Genomic DNA, 18,066 nt, shown 5'->3' on the forward strand with positions numbered 1-18,066 from the left:
TTTTTTTCAGTCACGTTATTCAGCTCCTGCTCAAACTGCACGATTGACTCGCAGGGGTTAGAAGTTCGTATGTCACGAATTTGCGTGTCATCCTTGCGCAGGGGCCATGCTAATCTTCTCTGTATCGTATCCAATTTAGCGTACGCGCTTGCCGAAGCAAGCACGTACGTACGTTCGTATGTCACGATGTACTCTCACACTATACCGCCCGATGCTCTGATGCGACCTGAGAGCTCACACTGTGCCTCCATAACATGAAGGTTATAACAGAAAATCTGTCGCTCGCTCTCTCTGTCTTTCACTCACACAGACACACAAACCACTACCATCAACTTTGCTAAATTGCTAATGAAAAACATGATCAGGCAGCTGTGATTGAGCAGCAGTGTAAATCCAACTGTTTTCACGGTTGTTGTGGTCGTGATAATTTTGTGATGCCACATCGAAAAGGCTCGGATGAGCTTTCCAAAGTTCTACAAGTTGTGCCTCCATCGCTTGTGTCCAGATCACACGCTGCACAGCTGTGCTGCTCCGTCTTTTTCACCGACGTTTACGTTTGCGCGTGAGCAGTGTGAGCCCCTGTGGTGACACCCTCACGAGCGATTGATGATCGGGAGCTGGTCGTGAGGTGTTAATCACTTCTCGTTACCCCACGTATACTACACGACGCACGATGAAGGCCAAAATCGGTCCGATCACTCAAAAATCGGCTCAACATGGGCCAAAAACCGCACAGTGTGAGCCCAGCGTTAGAGCAGCAATGTTTGTTCCCCTCAGAGAAAGGGAAGAATGGGAAAAGGAAAACACCTGGCTGGAAAACGTTAATATGGGCATGTGCAGTGAATATCAGCGCTATGTGGCCAGAAGTGTGATAATATAATTTATTTTGTGTAATAAACATCTGTAAGGATAGATGATTACAACAAATTGATGACTAATACATAAAAGTAATACATAGATGAATAATGATGATGAGTTATGATGCGTAATCATGGGAACAAGCGGGTTTACACACAGGAGCAGCTGATTAGCATTAGAAAAGCTGAAATAATACCTCAACTGAAGCCAATTGTACTAAATGCACTAAATGTGCACTGTTACAAGAATATTTTTCTTTCTATTGTTTTCTATTATTTTAAGTTAAGCAGGACAGAGTGCTTTTAAAGAAAGATTTACTTATATTCTCAAAAGTTAAGCATGACAGGCTTCTGTTTAAGAAAGAGACCTGTTTTATGTGTTAATGTTGTCATTTTGAGCTAAAAAATAAATGGCTAAATGATCATTTGTTTCACATGTGTTCATATCACAAAGAATAGAATATGCATCTACTTAAATCAACTTCAAGTCAAATGGTTAAAAAAATAATTTCACACACAAAAAAAGAGCTAGAAAATTCACCACACTGGGAAGGGTGAAGACAACTGGGTCGCCCGGCCCTGGCCACGAGGTGTCCCTTATTTATTTTTCAGGGAGTTGGCAACCCTAAGCACACATGATTAAACACTTTAGTTACATAAAACATGTGAGGTTAGATTTTATCTACTGTATAGCCTGTATAGTAAATTAATATGTAGCCCAATAAGTATAAAATCCAGAAAGCTACACAACATGGGGCGGTTCATTTACAAACACTAACTTGAGTTTCACACAGTTTTTATTAGAAAACAATCAAATTGTTAAATGCTTCAAGTACACAAAATGTCAGAAATCTGCACCGTCATGAACAGAAATTTAAACCTAATTTTTCGTGATTTGTTGATTAACCCTCCGAGGTCTAAATCCCACGTTGTGCACATCAACATCACAGATTTGTACAAATAAAATTTATAACAAAGACATGTTAAATATTAAGCACTGGAAACAGCTTGTTGTTTTGTTGCCATAGCGTTTTGTTTTGTCTCCATTTAAAAGATATCAAAATCTGAGCAAACAACTTGATGTCAAAAGAATCTCTGCACATTCCGCAGTCTTTGCTGCTAAAGTGACATCACAGCATTTAAGCATGTTTGAATGAAAACATCAGCATATGAACACAAAACTGAAGAGACACTGCAACCGAATGAAAGCAGACCACTATTTAGTGACATTTGGACGTTTCCCTGAGGATTAACTGCTGTGTAATCTACCAAGAACTAAAGTAAGCTCAAATTTCAGTTTATAAACTCAAGATCATTTACTTAAATATATAAAGCCTGATTTCCCTGCTTGCCAGGACAGTATTTATGTACTTTACATTGTGCAAGACTAGACTATATTTTCCATCATAGAGAGGATGATGTGGATCTATTATTCAGGAAAACAAATGAAGACTTAACTATTTGTCAGCTGATGTAATATTTGACAAATGATACATAAATTAGAAAATGTTCTTAATCATATCTTAGAGTGACAGAAGCTCTTTTTAACACGATTATTTCTCAGATTATTTTGTTCATTTAGGAAAATAGAGAAGACGTAAGTTTTGTTCTCAAACAAACTATTAGAATTTCTGAGAAACTGAGCCTACGTGCACATGTACACGGCTATTTTTGAAAGCGCAGCTTTGTCTCTGCATTTGGGCCTTTCGTCCACACCTAAACAGCAGATTGAGTCACTGAAAGGTGAGATTTTTAAAAAGGACGTTTTTGTGTTTAGGTGTGGACGAGGAAAACGGACATTTACTCAGGCAATGTCAAAAGTGTGCGCCGCTGTTGAAGTCATGCTGTGGCCACGTTATTGTTTACATGAGATCAATTTCTACAATGGCAGATGTAGACAACATACTGTGTCTGTTAATCTTAGTATCTGCAGTTTTTACACGCTTACATCAGACGTGGATTCTACATTCAACACAGACGCTCTCCCAACCCAAATCCTGACGTCGGTTTGGAAGAAATGTAATTTTAAAAAATGACATTTATGTATGCTGTATGCATTTAGTCCATTCCAAAGTTGTGAGTCTGTCTTTAGTTATTAACATTTGAAACGATGAAGGCACGTGAAAGTAACACAAAATTAGCTGCTTTTCCAGAAAAAGACAAAAACTTCTCAGAAGTACGTAAGGTTTTATGAGGTTTTCCCACCCAGGCTTCTAGACTTCTGATTGGCCAACATTTCTACACGGTTAAGATTTGGCGTGTTCTTGACAGCGTTTCACTTTGTTTTTAGTGTTTAGATGTGGAAGGAGATATTTTTTCAAAACTGCACATGTGGACTGGATTTTTTTTTTTTTTTAAACGAAAAAGGAAAATTGTCCGTTTTCAAACATAGCCGTGTACGTTTGGACGCAGCCTAAAGTCATCACAAAAAAAGCAAATTCTCTGAACATTCTGGGTTGAGGTTTAGTGATCATTGTTGTTTTGTGTTCCTTGTAGTCAAAATGAGTGCAAGTGGAGACGGACCACAAAATAACCAAAACGGTAAGCACATGTACTCAGTCTTGAAATTGATGAAAAACAGATTTTCAGCAGATAGTTATGGATGTTAATTAAAAGATTTAATGATCTTGCAGGCCAACAGGTTAACCCACGAATGTTGGCAAATGGAGATCAGGAACCTGCTAATGGCTTCCTGAACGATCTGTATCTCGCTCTCTGTGATTGTTGTTGCTTTCTACATGAGCTAATAGCTTCAGTACTGGCACAATATGACAATTACCTTTATGGGGACGAAGACGATGACGATGACGACGACGACGACGACGATGACGACGACGACGACGACGACGATGACGACGACAACGACGATGACGGCGACGACGATGACGGCGACAACGATGACGACGACGACGATGACGGCGGCGACGGCGACGGCAACGATGACGATGACGACGACGACGACGACGACGACGACAACGATGTTCAAAATATTCATGTGAGGGACAATAATGCCAATGGTGACAACGATGAACAGCACGGGGATCACAATGCTGTGGTTGTGATCATTTTCAATGTTGGTGGCATTGAAAATGAGGAGGCATTTGAAGGCCGCATGGATGGTCGCCAGTACATCCCAGAAGAGGACCCTCAGCCAGGTGTTTCCAGGAAGAGGTCTAGAGAGAGGGATGAAGAAGATTTAGGAGCAAACAAAAGAATGAGATGGAGCGATGATGACTCTGAAGTATTTGAAGATGCGCACGAAGAGCTTGAACACGAAACTGGAGGCTCGAGGAAGCGTTCCCGAGAGGATTTTGAGCAAGAAGAGGAATACTTGCCTGTGTGCAAACTTCAGAGGTGTTCAATTGAGTCGACCAGCAGCAATGAAGACTAAGACTACTTCGACGGGTTTTTTCAGTATCCTTTCAGTAATCTGATGGCCTACTCAGGTGATCCTGAATCCTCTATGCTGCAATAAGCTGGGCATACACTGTGCTGCGATTTTTCAGTCGCGTTATTCGGCTCCTGATCAAACTGTAGGATTGACTCGCAGGGGTGAGAAGTTTGATCAAGGCCAAACTCGGGACGATCCCCAAAACGATCGCACGACTGAAAAATCGGCTCAAAATGGGCCAAAAATCGCACAGTGTATGCCCAGCATTAGGCTGCCGGGGGATTCCCATGATGCACTGGGTGTTTCTTCTTCACCCACTATGTTTAATAGACCTCTGCACTGAATGGTACTTGTTATTAACCTCTGTCTCTGTTCCATGTCTTTATACTATTTTCCTTGCCCCTCCCCAACCGGTCGCAGCAGATGGCCGCCCCTCCCTGAGCCTGGTTCTGCTGGAGGTTTCTTCCTGTTAAAAGGGAGTTTTTCCTTCCCACTGTCGCCAAAGTGCTTGCTCATAGGGGGTCATATGATTGTTGGGGTTTTCTTTGTAAGTATATCTTACAATATAAAGCGCCTTCAGGTGACTGTTGCTGTCATTTGGCGCTCTTTAAATAAAATTGAATTGAAAATTAAATAGATGTCACTGTGATGATTTCTTCCCTGCGTAGAAAGCTTAGACCCAAATGCAGATTCAATGCACATGGTTAAACTATTTATGAGACTTTAGAGAGGGAATGGAGAACGTGGCTCGAGCTAGGAGTGTCAGCAGACAGCAGGAACCAGAGGAAAAGCTATCGAGAGACTGAACACCTGGCTCCTGATGGGAACAATCCAACGGGAATTCTGCAACAGAGGGAGAAGAAGTTGCTGGACGGGTAAGGGAGTTTGAGGGTAGGATGAGTATGTTGGCAGAGGAGACCTAAACACAGGGAAAACAAGGTTAAACACAGGGAAGGAGCACGCCAGAACTGGAGCAGAGGGGAAGCCTAGTTACCACTGGAGATGGCAGAACAAACTGGCGAGGAGTAGCAGGCAGCGCTGGTTTAAGAAGCCCTCCTGCTGATTGTTTGCAGATGAGGCCCAGGTGAGATGCTGGAAACTCCACCTCTGAAGTGTGGACACAGTATCCCCATTCCAAGTGGAAAAGCCCCTCAGACACTTCCATGGTGCATGACAAGAAGGATGAGAAAGCATTCATGGTCCATCCATCCCTCCGTCAGCGTAATGCCTAAAAGTTTATTCAGATGTAAATGTATTACATTTTTAAATAAAGATCATCAGTGTTTTTAATGACGCTGCATTTCATTCATGTGTCTCTATTGGACAGTGTTGTAGAAGTTACAGAAGACAGGAATCAGTTCCAGCTTGGCCTGACATTTGATCACTAGTGATGTGTGATACCACTGATTTCCTTTCCGATCCCATACCAAGTAAAATTCAGGGTGGTATCGACGATACTGCTCCGATACTTTGTACAAAAACTTTACTCTTTTATTGTATCTCAAATTATAGCGTCATAATCATTACAGGACATCAGATTACTTGTTCTTATCACTTAATAATGCAGAATTCATCATATAGAAATCAAAAACCTGAAGTTGTGCACTATGTGAACACCTTGCCTGCCTGCAGCACTAAAGGACTCCCTGAGAGACGTCTGTCTCACCCTAGCAGCACCCGTCCTTCTCCTCCTCTTCAGTTTGCCTCAACATAAGCTCGTCATATTCTGTGATATGATTTACTTTGAGGTGTTTGACAAGGTTAGTGGTGTTGCCACAACACCTCACTTTCTTGCCACATGTATCGCAAACCACGTCTGGGCTGTTTGTGGATGTAAAATACGTGCGCACATGACTCCAGTTACGCTCAGCCATTGTTGTGAGTGCGCACGCCACAGGCTGCCACACATTTATACAGCCGTATTTCACACATGACTATAAAAGGCGGAAGAGGGAGTAGTTCTTTCCAATGTAGACAATCTGAATGATAGTTTCTTTCCACTGTGTTCCTGTTAATGAAAAACTACAATTTACCCCAAAATGATTCAAATATCGATATTTTAATGTGGAAACCTTCTGTTTCCACATCTGGACTTTCTGTTGCTGCCCACGCGGGTGAAACTTTCTTTGAAGTGGCTCATTGAAGTTGTAATTGATAATCAATTCCCACACAATGAGAGAATCCAATCAATTTGTTTATCAGGGGAAAGGTGTGATTTCTTAGGACACTGGAGCCTAACATTAGCTGGTTTAAAATTAGCTTATTTCCATAAGAAGAAAAACATACTGAGAAAGAGATCACCAAAATATACATGTACAAATGTGAAATAGTCATATGTAGTGTGAAAGAGCTATTTGACATCTTTAAATTCAAAGTAATGTATAAATCCACTTACATAAAACATGAAAAGGCGGCGCAGCGATGCCCATCTCAGCCAGTGTATGATGGTGGGGCAAGATGGCAGCTTCCACAACATGACGCCAGCTCCTATGTATTTTTAGTAGATAAATGATACGTTTATGCATCAATTTGTTGGAAGATGTAATTACACCTTAATTATGTAATTAGAAGCAAAAATGATTTTTTTTAATCAAATCACCTCAAAAAATTACTGTACTTACTTTCTAAATCATTCTTTACCTCTGAAAGGGGTGGCTGTGGCTCAGGAGGTGGAGCAGGTCATCTACTAATCAGATGGTTTTTGGGTCGATCCCTGGCTGCTCCAGACTGCATGCTAACTGTCCTTGGGCAAGACATTAACCCCAAGTCACTCTCTGATGCATTCATCAGAGTATGAATGTGTGTGAATGTTAGGTAGAAAGCACAGAAAAAGGGCTTCTATGAACAGGTGTGAATGAGGCAACCTGTATAGAGCGCTTTGAATGTTCAGGTAGAGTAGAAAAGCACTGTAAAAATTTCTCTGTGTTGATTTCTTTTGGACCTCAAACATTACTCACCTTGTTGCAGGTTTCTTTATTAATGCTGAAAACCCAGAATGGAAACTGACCTTACTGCTTCCTTCCTTTCCAAACTATTGCGGCTCCTCCAACCAACGGCCGCGGCAGGCTAAACATGAGGACACAGATGACGTGCAACAGTAAACACATGAGATACACCTCTGTACTATTTGCTACTTTTATTCCACATACAACTGTCCACTGTACAAATCGGCACACGGGCTCAAACCATTAAACAAATGCACAGACTGCACAAATAACTGCACCATTTACTATGCCAAATTTCAACATTGGCCTATTGCATAACTTAGTGCAGAAGTATACATAAACCAAAAGATGCATCAAAATGATTCAAGCTGCGCTCAAGCTGCAGTCAACAGAAGGTTTCGCCTCATGCTCACCCTACCTTTCTGCTCATTAACATCAGGTGCCGTGAACAGGTGAGTGCAACCACATTTATCACACCCATTAAATCCTTTTATCTCATTGTGTTTGAATAATTGTAATTCCTTCTACTGGGATCTCAGCCAGAAGTCCATCTTTCACCTCCAGCTCATTTAAATCTCAGCTGCCAGACTTATAACAAATTCAAAGAAATAAATCATCATTCTCCTCCTCACAACCTTTTGGGTATACGATACATGGGTACAAGCCTTGTTACAGATTTGGTCACTTTTTATGAACCAAGTCACTGCCTGCATTCTGCACATCAGACACTCTTAGCTGTCTGTGCAGCCTGGCTCAATGCAAAAAGAAAACAAACCGTTTCGTGTTTTAACTCTTTGAACTTTTCTTTTGTGTTTTTAACTAAGATTTTATTGTGTTCTTTAACACACTTTGTAACTGTTTTGAAAGTGCTAGGCAAATTAACTGTTAACTATTACTGTTATTATTGTTATTGACAGTCTGGAGCTTTGGCAGTATGGAAGGTGGATGCGAGAGGGAGACTTCATGGAAACCACCTTGTAAAACATGAATACAAGAAACCTTTAACTTGCTGCATCTTCAGACCGTCCACACCTGGAGAGTAAGCAGCCTTCGAAGTCCCATATCAAGTGGAAGAGTATGACATTTTTTTAATCAAATACTATTTTTTGTATTTTATTATAGTGATGTGGCAATGCTAGCTCGAGCATCTGTGAGAGGAGATGAGCGTGCGCTGGACAAGTTTAGCTGGAAGGGGGCACCTCTGAAGATGGGGCCACAGGAGGGACTTGGATTCTTTATCTGCACTGCAGATGGTAGGAGTTTGTGATTCCTGTTGGAGTTTGGAAAATTAAATCATTTGTTATTTCCAATGCATTTGACCATACTTTCTTTAAGACACAATTTGTTTTTTCATTGCCTTGTATAATTTTGTCTGAGGCCAGCAGTCTTCTGCAGTCACAGCCCTCAATGTATAAAGGCTGTTTATTTTATTTGTTTGTTCTGTAAATTGCATTGATGATACTTTGCTTTATTTTTGAACAGTTACGAAGAACAGTATGAGAAAAGTATTCATGGTTTTAGAAAGTCTGATTAATCCAGCAGACTTGTTGAAAATTATATCAAAAGTGTATTTTGCCTCTGTGAAGCAGTAATCCTGTGGGAGTCTCCAGAAAGGGGAAAATACAACAAGCTATAATGCTATTGATCCAGAATCCAGTCTGATCTTTAATAAATATGAACACTTTGTGGTTTGAGCTGTCAGATATTCCACTTATTTCATCTTTAATCCCATGTCTTATGCATATAGGTAAAGTCCATAGTGTGGATGAGTATTGTAAGACGAGTGTCCTTCTCAGTGTGGAGGGCTCCATCAAGAAACTTCTCTACATGCTACGTGCTACATAACTATGTTTTGTCTCTTGATGAGACTCTGGGATATGAGAGGGGAGAGATGATCAACTGTGTTTCATACTGTGCAGGCAAAGGCAAAAGTTTGCACAGAATTGTAAATGAAAAGAAGCTTTTTCTTTCCCATCACCATATTCCTGAATGTTTGCAAATGCATAGGTTAAAAAAAAAAAACTCGTTGCTTTTTTAAAAATTCTGCAACACTCAGAAATCCTAGCAGCTGGCACCACCAATGGACGCATAGCAATGTGGAGGATGGTGGTGCAGTCGGGTAGCAGTAGACACTAAGCCCCAGTGGAAACTGCAGACACCAACAGAAATTGGAGGAAATGTCACTCAGCTACAGGTAATGTCTTGACCAGCATTAGTACATTACTTTCGTTTGGTTTAATTACACTTTTATTTTAACTGGAGATTGACAGTAACAACACTGTTTTTCTTTGAGCCAAAATTTCATTGAAGGAAATTTCAATGCAGCTTTGATGCTGGATGGAGACAGCAACGCATTTTAAAACCCTGACTTGGACTGTGGGAATCAAGTCTTTACAATACGCACACACACACACACACACACACACACACACACACACACACACACACACACACCAGCCTGACCAATAAGAGCCAAGAGTTGCAGTGATAGGCAGGCTGAACCAGCAAATAGCCAGAAACAACTGGTCAGTGCAGCACCGCCTCAGGTACCACATACAGATTTTAACTGGCTTCTGACTTTGTGTGGTGTGGAGTATGCTAGATTTTATATAAATATGGATGAGATTAGCTGGGGATGAACAAAATCTCCTTCAGCAACTATTAAATAGCCAGAAGGGGCCAGACAGTCAATATATTAATTCAGCGTTCCTACAGAACAGACCGTAAAGCATTCCCAAAAAGTCAAAACAATTATTTTAGCAGCTGATTTCTGTACTTAAAAAAACCCCAAACAAACATTTATTATAGCTCTATTATGTAGGTAATGTAGGAGACGTGGACACAAATACACAGAGGGTTAACGAGGGAAGTGGGAGCACACGGGGAACACAGGCGACACTGATAATCATAACGAGACACGGCAGGAGTAACACAACACTGACGGGAGACTATCAAAGTAAAACAGGAAGCACACAGAGACGCAGACCAGATTGGAAGAGAACACAGACATAGCGGGCTGGGAAAACATGGAATAAAACACAAGGAGGAGAAACGAGGCATGGGGGCTGGCAGGTACACAGAGGGGGCACACAGGGGGTAAAGTCACGAGGGGAAATCAAATAAGCAACATCTTAACAGAACAACCGAGGGACCCTAAAGCTGACATCAAACAACAACAATACAAGACACACAAAAAACCAGGTAGAAGTCCCAGGACCATGACATGCAGGTGGTTACATATGGTTAAAATGATTCAAATGCACTAAGTATGCATGTTTTTCATATCAATACAGTCCATAACTTGATTACTGTCTGTAGCCCACATGATTAAACACTTTAGTTACATAAAACATGTGAGTTTAGATTTTATCTACTGTATAGCCTGTATAGTAAATTAATATGTAGCCCAATAAGTATAAAATCCAGAAAGCTACACAACATGGGGCGGTTCATTTACAAACACAGTTCTAACTTGAGTTTCACACAGTTTTTATTAGAAAACAATCAAATTGTTAAATGCTTCAAGTACACAAAATGTCAGAAATCTGCACCGTCATGAACAGAAATTTAAACCTAATTTTTCGTGATTTGTTGATTAACCCTCCGAGGTCTAAATCCCACGTTGTGCACATCAACATCACAGATTTGTACAAATAAAATTTATAACAAAGACATGTTAAATATTAAGCACTGGAAACAGCTTGTTGTTTTGTTGCCATAGCGTTTTGTTTTGTCTCCATTTAAAAGATATCAAAATCTGAGCAAACAACTTGATGTCAAAAGAATCTCTGCACATTCCGCAGTCTTTGCTGCTAAAGTGACATCACAGCATTTAAACATGTTTGAATGAAAACATCAGCATATGAACACAAAACTGAAGAGACACTGCAACCGAATGAAAGCAGACCACTATTTAGTGACATTTGGACGTTTCCCTGAGGATTAACTGCTGTGTAATCTACCAAGAACTAAAGTAAGCTCAAATTTCAGTTTATAAACTCAAGATCATTTACTTAAATATATAAAGCCTGATTTCCCTGCTTGCCAGGACAGTATTTATGTACTTTACATTGTGCAAGACTAGACTATATTTTCCATCATAGAGAGGATGATGTGGATCTATTATTCAGGAAAACAAATGAAGACTTAACTATTTGTCAGCTGATGTAATATTTGACAAATGATACATAAATTAGAAAATGTTCTTAATCATATCTTAGAGTGACAGAAGCTCTTTTTAACACGATTATTTCTCAGATTATTTTGTTCATTTAGGAAAATAGAGAAGACGTAAGTTTTGTTCTCAAACAAACTATTAGAATTTCTGAGAAACTGAGCCTACGTGCACATGTACACGGCTATTTTTGAAAGCGCAGCTTTGTCTCTGCATTTGGGCCTTTCGTCCACACCTAAACAGCAGATTGAGTCACTGAAAGGTGAGATTTTTAAAAAGCACGTTTTTGTGTTCAGGTGTGGACGAGGAAAACGGACATTTACTCAGGCAATGTCAAAAGTGTGCGCCGCTGTTGAAGTCACGCTGTGGCCACGTTATTGTTTACGTGAGATCAATTTCTACAATGGCAGATGTAGACAACATACTGTGTCTGTTAATCTTAGTATCTGCAGTTTTTACACGCTTACATCAGACGTGGATTCTACATTCAACACAGACGCTCTCCCAACCCAAATCCTGACGTCGGTTTGGAAGAAATGTAATTTTAAAAAATGACATTTATGTATGCTGTATGCATTTAGTCCATTCCAAAGTTGTGAGTCTGTCTTTAGTTATTAACATTTGAAACGATGAAGGCACGTGAAAGTGACACAAAATTAGCTGCTTTTCCAGAAAAAGACAAAAACTTCTCAGAAGTACGTAAGGTTTTATGAGGTTTTCCCACCCAGGCTTCTAGACTTCTGATTGGCCAACATTTCTACACGGTTAAGATTTGGCGTGTTCTTGACAGCGTTTCACTTTGTTTTTAGTGTTTAGATGTGGAAGGAGATATTTTTTCAAAACTGCACATGTGGACTGGATTATTTTTTTTTAAACGAAAAAGGAAAAACGTCCGTTTTCAAACATAGCCGTGTACGTTTGGACGCAGCCTAAAGTCATCACAAAAAAAGCAAATTCTCTGAACATTCTGGGTTGAGGTTTAGTGATCATTGTTGTTTTGTGTTCCTTGTAGTCAAAATGAGTGCAAGTGGAGACGGACCACAAAATAACCAAAACGGTAAGCACATGTACTCAGTCTTGAAATTGATGAAAAACAGATTTTCAGCAGATAGTTATGGATGTTAATTAAAAGATTTAATGATCTTGCAGGCCAACAGGTTAACCCACGAATGTTGGCAAATGGAGATCAGGAACCTGCTAATGGCTTCCTGAACGATCTGTATCTCGCTCTCTGTGATTGTTGTTGCTTTCTACATGAGCTAATAGCTTCAGTACTGGCACAATATGACAATTACCTTTACGGGGACGAAGACGATGACGATGACGATGACGACGATGACGATGACGACGACAACGACGATGACGGCGACGACGATGACGGCGACAACGATGACGACGACGACGATGACGGCGGCGACGGCGACGGCAACGATGACGATGACGACGACGACGACGACGACGACGACAACGATGTTCAAAATATTCATGTGAGGGACAATAATGCCAATGGTGACAACGATGAACAGCACGGGGATCACAATGATGTGGTTGTGATCATTTTCAATGTTGGTGGCATTGAAAATGAGGAGGCATTTGAAGGCCGCATGGATGGTCGCCAGTACATCCCAGAAGAGGACCCTCAGCCAGGTGTTTCCAGGAAGAGGTCTAGAGAGAGGGATGAAGAAGATTTAGGAGCAAACAAAAGAATGAGATGGAGCGATGATGACTCTGAAGTATTTGAAGATGCGCACGAAGAGCTTGAACACGAAACTGGAGGCTCGAGGAAGCGTTCCCGAGAGGATTTTGAGCAAGAAGAGGAATACTTGCCTGTGTGCAAACTTCAGAGGTGTTCAATTGAGTCGACCAGCAGCAATGAAGACTAAGACTACTTCGACGGGTTTTTTCAGTATCCTTTCAGTAATCTGATGGCCTACTCAGGTGATCCTGAATCCTCTATGCTGCAATAAGCTGGGCATACACTGTGCTGCGATTTTTCAGTCGCGTTATTCGGCTCCTGATCAAACTGTAGGATTGACTCGCAGGGGTGAGAAGTTTGATCAAGGCCAAACTCGGGACGATCCCCAAAACGATCGCACGACTGAAAAATCGGCTCAAAATGGGCCAAAAATCGCACAGTGTATGCCCAGCATTAGGCTGCCGGGGGATTCCCATGATGCACTGGGTGTTTCTTCTTCACCCACTATGTTTAATAGACCTCTCTGCACTGAATGGTACTTGTTATTAACCTCTGTCTCTGTTCCATGTCTTTATACTATTTTCCTTGCCCCTCCCCAACCGGTCGCAGCAGATGGCCGCCCCTCCCTGAGCCTGGTTCTGCTGGAGGTTTCTTCCTGTTAAAAGGGAGTTTTTCCTTCCCACTGTCGCCAAAGTGCTTGCTCATAGGGGGTCATATGATTGTTGGGGTTTTCTTTGTAAGTATATCTTACAATATAAAGCGCCTTCAGGTGACTGTTGCTGTCATTTGGCGCTCTTTAAATAAAATTGAATTGAAAATTAAATAGATGTCACTGTGATGATTTCTTCCCTGCGTAGAAAGCTTAGACCCAAATGCAGATTCAATGCACATGGTTAAACTATTTATGAGACTTTAGAGAGGGAATGGAGAACGTGGCTCGAGCTAGGAGTGTCAGCAGACAGCAGGAACCAGAGGAAAAGCTATCGAGAGACTGAACACCTGGCTCCTGATGGGAACAATCCAACGGGAATTCTGCAACAGAGGGAGAAGAAGTTGCTGGACGGGTAAGGGAGTTTGAGGGTAGGATGAGTACGTTGGCAGAGGAGACCTAAACACAGGGAAAACAAGGTTAAACACAGGGAAGGAGCACGCCAGAACTGGAGCAGAGGGGAAGCCTAGTTACCACTGGAGATGGCAGAACAAACTGGCGAGGAGTAGCAGGCAGCGCTGGTTTAAGAAGCCCTCCTGCTGATTGTTTGCAGATGAGGCCCAGGTGAGATGCTGGAAACTCCACCTCTGAAGTGTGGACACAGTATCCCCATTCCAAGTGGAAAAGCCCCTCAGACACTTCCATGGTGCATGACAAGAAGGATGAGAAAGCATTCATGGTCCATCCATCCCTCCGTCAGCGTAATGCCTAAAAGTTTATTCAGATGTAAATGTATTACATTTTTAAATAAAGATCATCAGTGTTTTTAATGACGCTGCAGTTCATTCATGTGTCTCTATTGGACAGTGTTGTAGAAGTTACAGAAGACAGGAATCAGTTCCAGCTTGGCCTGACATTTGATCACTAGTGATGTGTGATACCACTGATTTCCTTTCCGATCCCATACCAAGTAAAATTCAGGGTGGTATCGACGATACTGCTCCGATACTTTGTACAAAAACTTTACTCTTTTATTGTATCTCAAATTATAGCGTCATAATCATTACAGGACATCAGATTACTTGTTCTTATCACTTAATAATGCAGAATTCATCATATAGAAATCAAAAACCTGAAGTTGTGCACTATGTGAACACCTTGCCTGCCTGCAGCACTAAAGGACTCCCTGAGAGACGTCTGTCTCACCCTAGCAGCACCCGTCCTTCTCCTCCTCTTCAGTTTGCCTCAACATAAGCTCGTCATATTCTGTGATATGATTTACTTTGAGGTGTTTGACAAGGTTAGTGGTGTTGCCACAACACCTCACTTTCTTGCCACATGTATCGCAAACCACGTCTGGGCTGTTTGTGGATGTAAAATACGTGCGCACATGACTCCAGTTACGCTCAGCCATTGTTGTGAGTGCGCACGCCACAGGCTGCCACACATTTATACAGCCGTATTTCACACATGACTATAAAAGGCGGAAGAGGGAGTAGTTCTTTCCAATGTAGACAATCTGAATGATAGTTTCTTTCCACTGTGTTCCTGTTAATGAAAAACTACAATTTACCCCAAAATGATTCAAATATCGATATTTTAATGTGGAAACCTTCTGTTTCCACATCTGGACTTTCTGTTGCTGCCCACGCGGGTGAAACTTTCTTTGAAGTGGCTCATTGAAGTTGTAATTGATAATCAATTCCCACACAATGAGAGAATCCAATCAATTTGTTTATCAGGGGAAAGGTGTGATTTCTTAGGACACTGGAGCCTAACATTAACTGGTTTAAAATTAGCTTATTTCCATAAGAAGAAAAACATACTGAGAAAGAGATCACCAAAATATACATGTACAAATGTGAAATAGTCATATGTAGTGTGAAAGAGCTATTTGACATCTTTAAATTCAAAGTAATGTATAAATCCACTTACATAAAACATGAAAAGGCGGCGCAGCGATGCCCATCTCAGCCAGTGTATGATGGTGGGGCAAGATGGCAGCTTCCACAACATGACGCCAGCTCCTATGTATTTTTAGTAGATAAATGATACGTTTATGTATCAATTTGTTGGAAGATGTAATTACACCTTAATTATGTAATTAGAAGCAAAAATGATTTTTTTTAATCAAATCACCTCAAAAAATTACTGTACTTACTTTCTAAATCATTCTTTACCTCTGAAAGGGGTGGCTGTGGCTCAGGAGGTGGAGCAGGTCATCTACTAATCAGATGGTTTTTGGATCGATCCCTGGCTGCTCCAGACTGCATGCTAACTGTCCTTGGGCAAGACATTAACCCCAAGTCACTCTCTGATGCATTCATCAGAGTATGAATGTGTGTGAATGTTAGGTAGAAAGCACAGAAAAAGGGCACAGGTGTGAATGAGGCAACCTGTATAGAGCGCTTTGAATGTTCAGGTAGAGTAGAAAAGCACTGTAAAAATTTCTCTGTGTTGATTTCTTTTGGACCTCAAACATTACTCACCTTGTTGCAGGTTTCTTTATTAATGCTGAAAACCCAGAATGGAAACTGACCTTACTGCTTCCTTCCTTTCCAAACTATTGCGGCTCCTCCAACCAACGGCCGCGGCAGGCTAAACATGAGGACACAGATGACGTGCAACAGTAAACACATGAGATACACCTCTGTACTATTTGCTACTTTTATTCCACATACAACTGTCCACTGTACAAATCGGCACACGGGCTCAAACCATTAAACAAATGCACAGACTGCACAAATAACTGCACCATTTACTATGCCAAATTTCAACATTGGCCTATTGCATAACTTAGTGCAGAAGTATACATAAACCAAAAGATGCATCAAAATGATTCAAGCTGCGCTCAAGCTGCAGTCAACAGAAGGTTTCGCCTCATGCTCACCCTACCTTTCTGCTCATTAACATCAGGTGCCGTGAACAGGTGAGTGCAACCACATTTATCACACCCATTAAATCCTTTTATCTCATTGTGTTTGAATAATTGTAATTCCTTCTACTGGGATCTCAGCCAGAAGTCCATCTTTCACCTCCAGCTCATTTAAATCTCAGCTGCCAGACTTATAACAAATTCAAAGAAATAAATCATCATTCTCCTCCTCACAACCTTTTGGGTATACGATACATGGGTACAAGCCTTGTTACAGATTTGGTCACTTTTTATGAACCAAGTCACTGCCTGCATTCTGCACATCAGACACTCTTAGCTGTCTGTGCAGCCTGGCTCAATGCAAAAAGAAAACAAACCGTTTCGTGTTTTAACTCTTTGAACTTTTCTTTTGTGTTTTTAACTAAGATTTTATTGTGTTCTTTAACACACTTTGTAACTGTTTTGAAAGTGCTAGGCAAATTAACTGTTAACTATTACTGTTATTATTGTTATTGACAGTCTGGAGCTTTGGCAGTATGGAAGGTGGATGCGAGAGGGAGACTTCATGGAAACCACCTTGTAAAACATGAATACAAGAAACCTTTAACTTGCTGCATCTTCAGACCGTCCACACCTGGAGAGTAAGCAGCCTTCGAAGTCCCATATCAAGTGGAAGAGTATGACATTTTTTTAATCAAATACTATTTTTTGTATTTTATTATAGTGATGTGGCAATGCTAGCTCGAGCATCTGTGAGAGGAGATGAGCGTGCGCTGGACAAGTTTAGCTGGAAGGGGGCACCTCTGAAGATGGGGCCACAGGAGGGACTTGGATTCTTTATCTGCACTGCAGATGGTAGGAGTTTGTGATTCCTGTTGGAGTTTGGAAAATTAAATCATTTGTTATTTTCAATGCATTTGACCATACTTTCTTTAAGACACAATTTGTTTTTTCATTGCCTTGTATAATTTTGTCTGAGGCCAGCAGTCTTCTGCAGTCACAGCCCTCAATGTATAAAGGCTGTTTATTTTATTTGTTTGTTCTGTAAATTGCATTGATGATACTTTGCTTTATTTTTGAACAGTTACGAAGAACAGTATGACTAAAGTATTCATGGTTTTAGAAAGTCTGATTAATCCAGCAGACTTGTTGAAAATTATATCAAAAGTGTATTTTGCCTCTGTGAAGCAGTAATGCTGTGGGAGTCTCCAGAAAGGGGAAAATACAACAAGCTATAATGCTATTGATCCAGAATCCAGTCTGATCTTTAATAAATATGAACACTTTGTGGTTTGAGCTGTCAGATATTCCACTTATTTCATCTTTAATCCCATGTCTTATGCATATAGGTAAAGTCCATAGTGTGGATGAGTATTGTAAGACGAGTGTCCTTCTCAGTGTGGAGGGCTCCATCAAGAAACTTCTCTACATGCTACGTGCTACATAACTATGTTTTGTCTCTTGATGAGACTCTGGGAT

The 18,066-nt window shown here is 40.9% G+C and overlaps 2 protein-coding genes, 4 long non-coding RNA genes and 1 other non-coding gene across 8 annotated transcripts; 4 read left to right on the plus strand and 3 right to left on the minus strand.

The window, feature by feature from the left end:
• Nucleotides 1-56: 56 nt before the first annotated feature.
• Nucleotides 57-164, minus strand: LOC146568288 (U6 spliceosomal RNA). Its single transcript, XR_014893702.1, has one exon. It is a non-coding gene; the product is annotated as a U6 spliceosomal RNA (small nuclear RNA).
• A 1,826-nt stretch (nucleotides 165-1,990) lies between these two features.
• LOC146568289 (uncharacterized) lies at nucleotides 1,991-4,882 on the plus strand. Its single transcript, XM_085284250.1, has 3 exons — nucleotides 1,991-2,137; nucleotides 3,354-3,398; nucleotides 3,491-4,882. Exons 2-3 carry the CDS (start codon nucleotides 3,359-3,361, stop codon nucleotides 4,246-4,248), a joined length of 798 nt encoding a protein of 265 aa, XP_085140376.1. The 5' UTR covers nucleotides 1,991-2,137; nucleotides 3,354-3,358; the 3' UTR covers nucleotides 4,249-4,882.
• Nucleotides 4,814-7,530, minus strand: LOC146568290 (uncharacterized). Its single transcript, XR_014893594.1, has 5 exons — nucleotides 7,206-7,530; nucleotides 6,870-6,991; nucleotides 6,644-6,735; nucleotides 5,243-5,476; nucleotides 4,814-5,167 (listed from the first exon to the last, which is right to left on the minus strand). It is a non-coding gene; the product is annotated as an uncharacterized LOC146568290 (long non-coding RNA).
• A 559-nt stretch (nucleotides 7,531-8,089) lies between these two features.
• LOC146568291 (uncharacterized) lies at nucleotides 8,090-9,020 on the plus strand. Its single transcript, XR_014893511.1, has 3 exons — nucleotides 8,090-8,232; nucleotides 8,316-8,446; nucleotides 8,941-9,020. It is a non-coding gene; the product is annotated as an uncharacterized LOC146568291 (long non-coding RNA).
• A 1,999-nt stretch (nucleotides 9,021-11,019) lies between these two features.
• Nucleotides 11,020-13,886, plus strand: LOC146568292 (uncharacterized). Its single transcript, XM_085284255.1, has 3 exons — nucleotides 11,020-11,166; nucleotides 12,380-12,424; nucleotides 12,517-13,886. The coding sequence occupies exons 2-3, from the start codon at nucleotides 12,385-12,387 to the stop codon at nucleotides 13,248-13,250; spliced, it is 774 nt and encodes a 257-aa protein (XP_085140381.1). The 5' UTR covers nucleotides 11,020-11,166; nucleotides 12,380-12,384; the 3' UTR covers nucleotides 13,251-13,886.
• LOC146568293 (uncharacterized) lies at nucleotides 13,818-15,990 on the minus strand. 2 transcript variants are annotated; one of them, XR_014893595.1, is made up of 4 exons: nucleotides 15,893-15,990; nucleotides 15,648-15,739; nucleotides 14,247-14,480; nucleotides 13,818-14,171 (listed from the first exon to the last, which is right to left on the minus strand). It is a non-coding gene; the product is annotated as an uncharacterized LOC146568293 (long non-coding RNA). The 2 variants fall into 2 exon arrangements; XR_014893596.1 differs by having other exon boundaries at nucleotides 15,874-15,980.
• A 1,095-nt stretch (nucleotides 15,991-17,085) lies between these two features.
• LOC146568294 (uncharacterized) lies at nucleotides 17,086-18,016 on the plus strand. Its single transcript, XR_014893512.1, has 3 exons — nucleotides 17,086-17,228; nucleotides 17,312-17,442; nucleotides 17,937-18,016. It is a non-coding gene; the product is annotated as an uncharacterized LOC146568294 (long non-coding RNA).
• The last annotated feature ends 50 nt before the right edge of the window (nucleotides 18,017-18,066 follow it).

The sequence above is a fragment of the Mchenga conophoros genome, linkage group LG8, assembly GCF_057382185.1.
Source record: "Mchenga conophoros isolate Kocher_MC1m ecotype Shallow Benthic linkage group LG8, M_conophoros_male_GT1.1, whole genome shotgun sequence".
Lineage (NCBI taxonomy): Eukaryota > Metazoa > Chordata > Actinopteri > Cichliformes > Cichlidae > Mchenga > Mchenga conophoros.

What these genes read in the sequence shown, in the direction of transcription:
- LOC146568289 (XM_085284250.1), top strand. Translation starts at nt 3,359, where the DNA reads ATGAGTGCAAGTGGAGACGGACCACAAAATAACCAAAACG. An exon ending in ACCACAAAATAACCAAAACG is followed by an intron (nt 3,399 to 3,490) that starts GTAAGCACATGT and finishes ATGATCTTGCAG; the next exon opens with GCCAACAGGTTAACCCACGA.
- LOC146568292 (XM_085284255.1), top strand. Translation starts at nt 12,385, where the DNA reads ATGAGTGCAAGTGGAGACGGACCACAAAATAACCAAAACG. An exon ending in ACCACAAAATAACCAAAACG is followed by an intron (nt 12,425 to 12,516) that starts GTAAGCACATGT and finishes ATGATCTTGCAG; the next exon opens with GCCAACAGGTTAACCCACGA.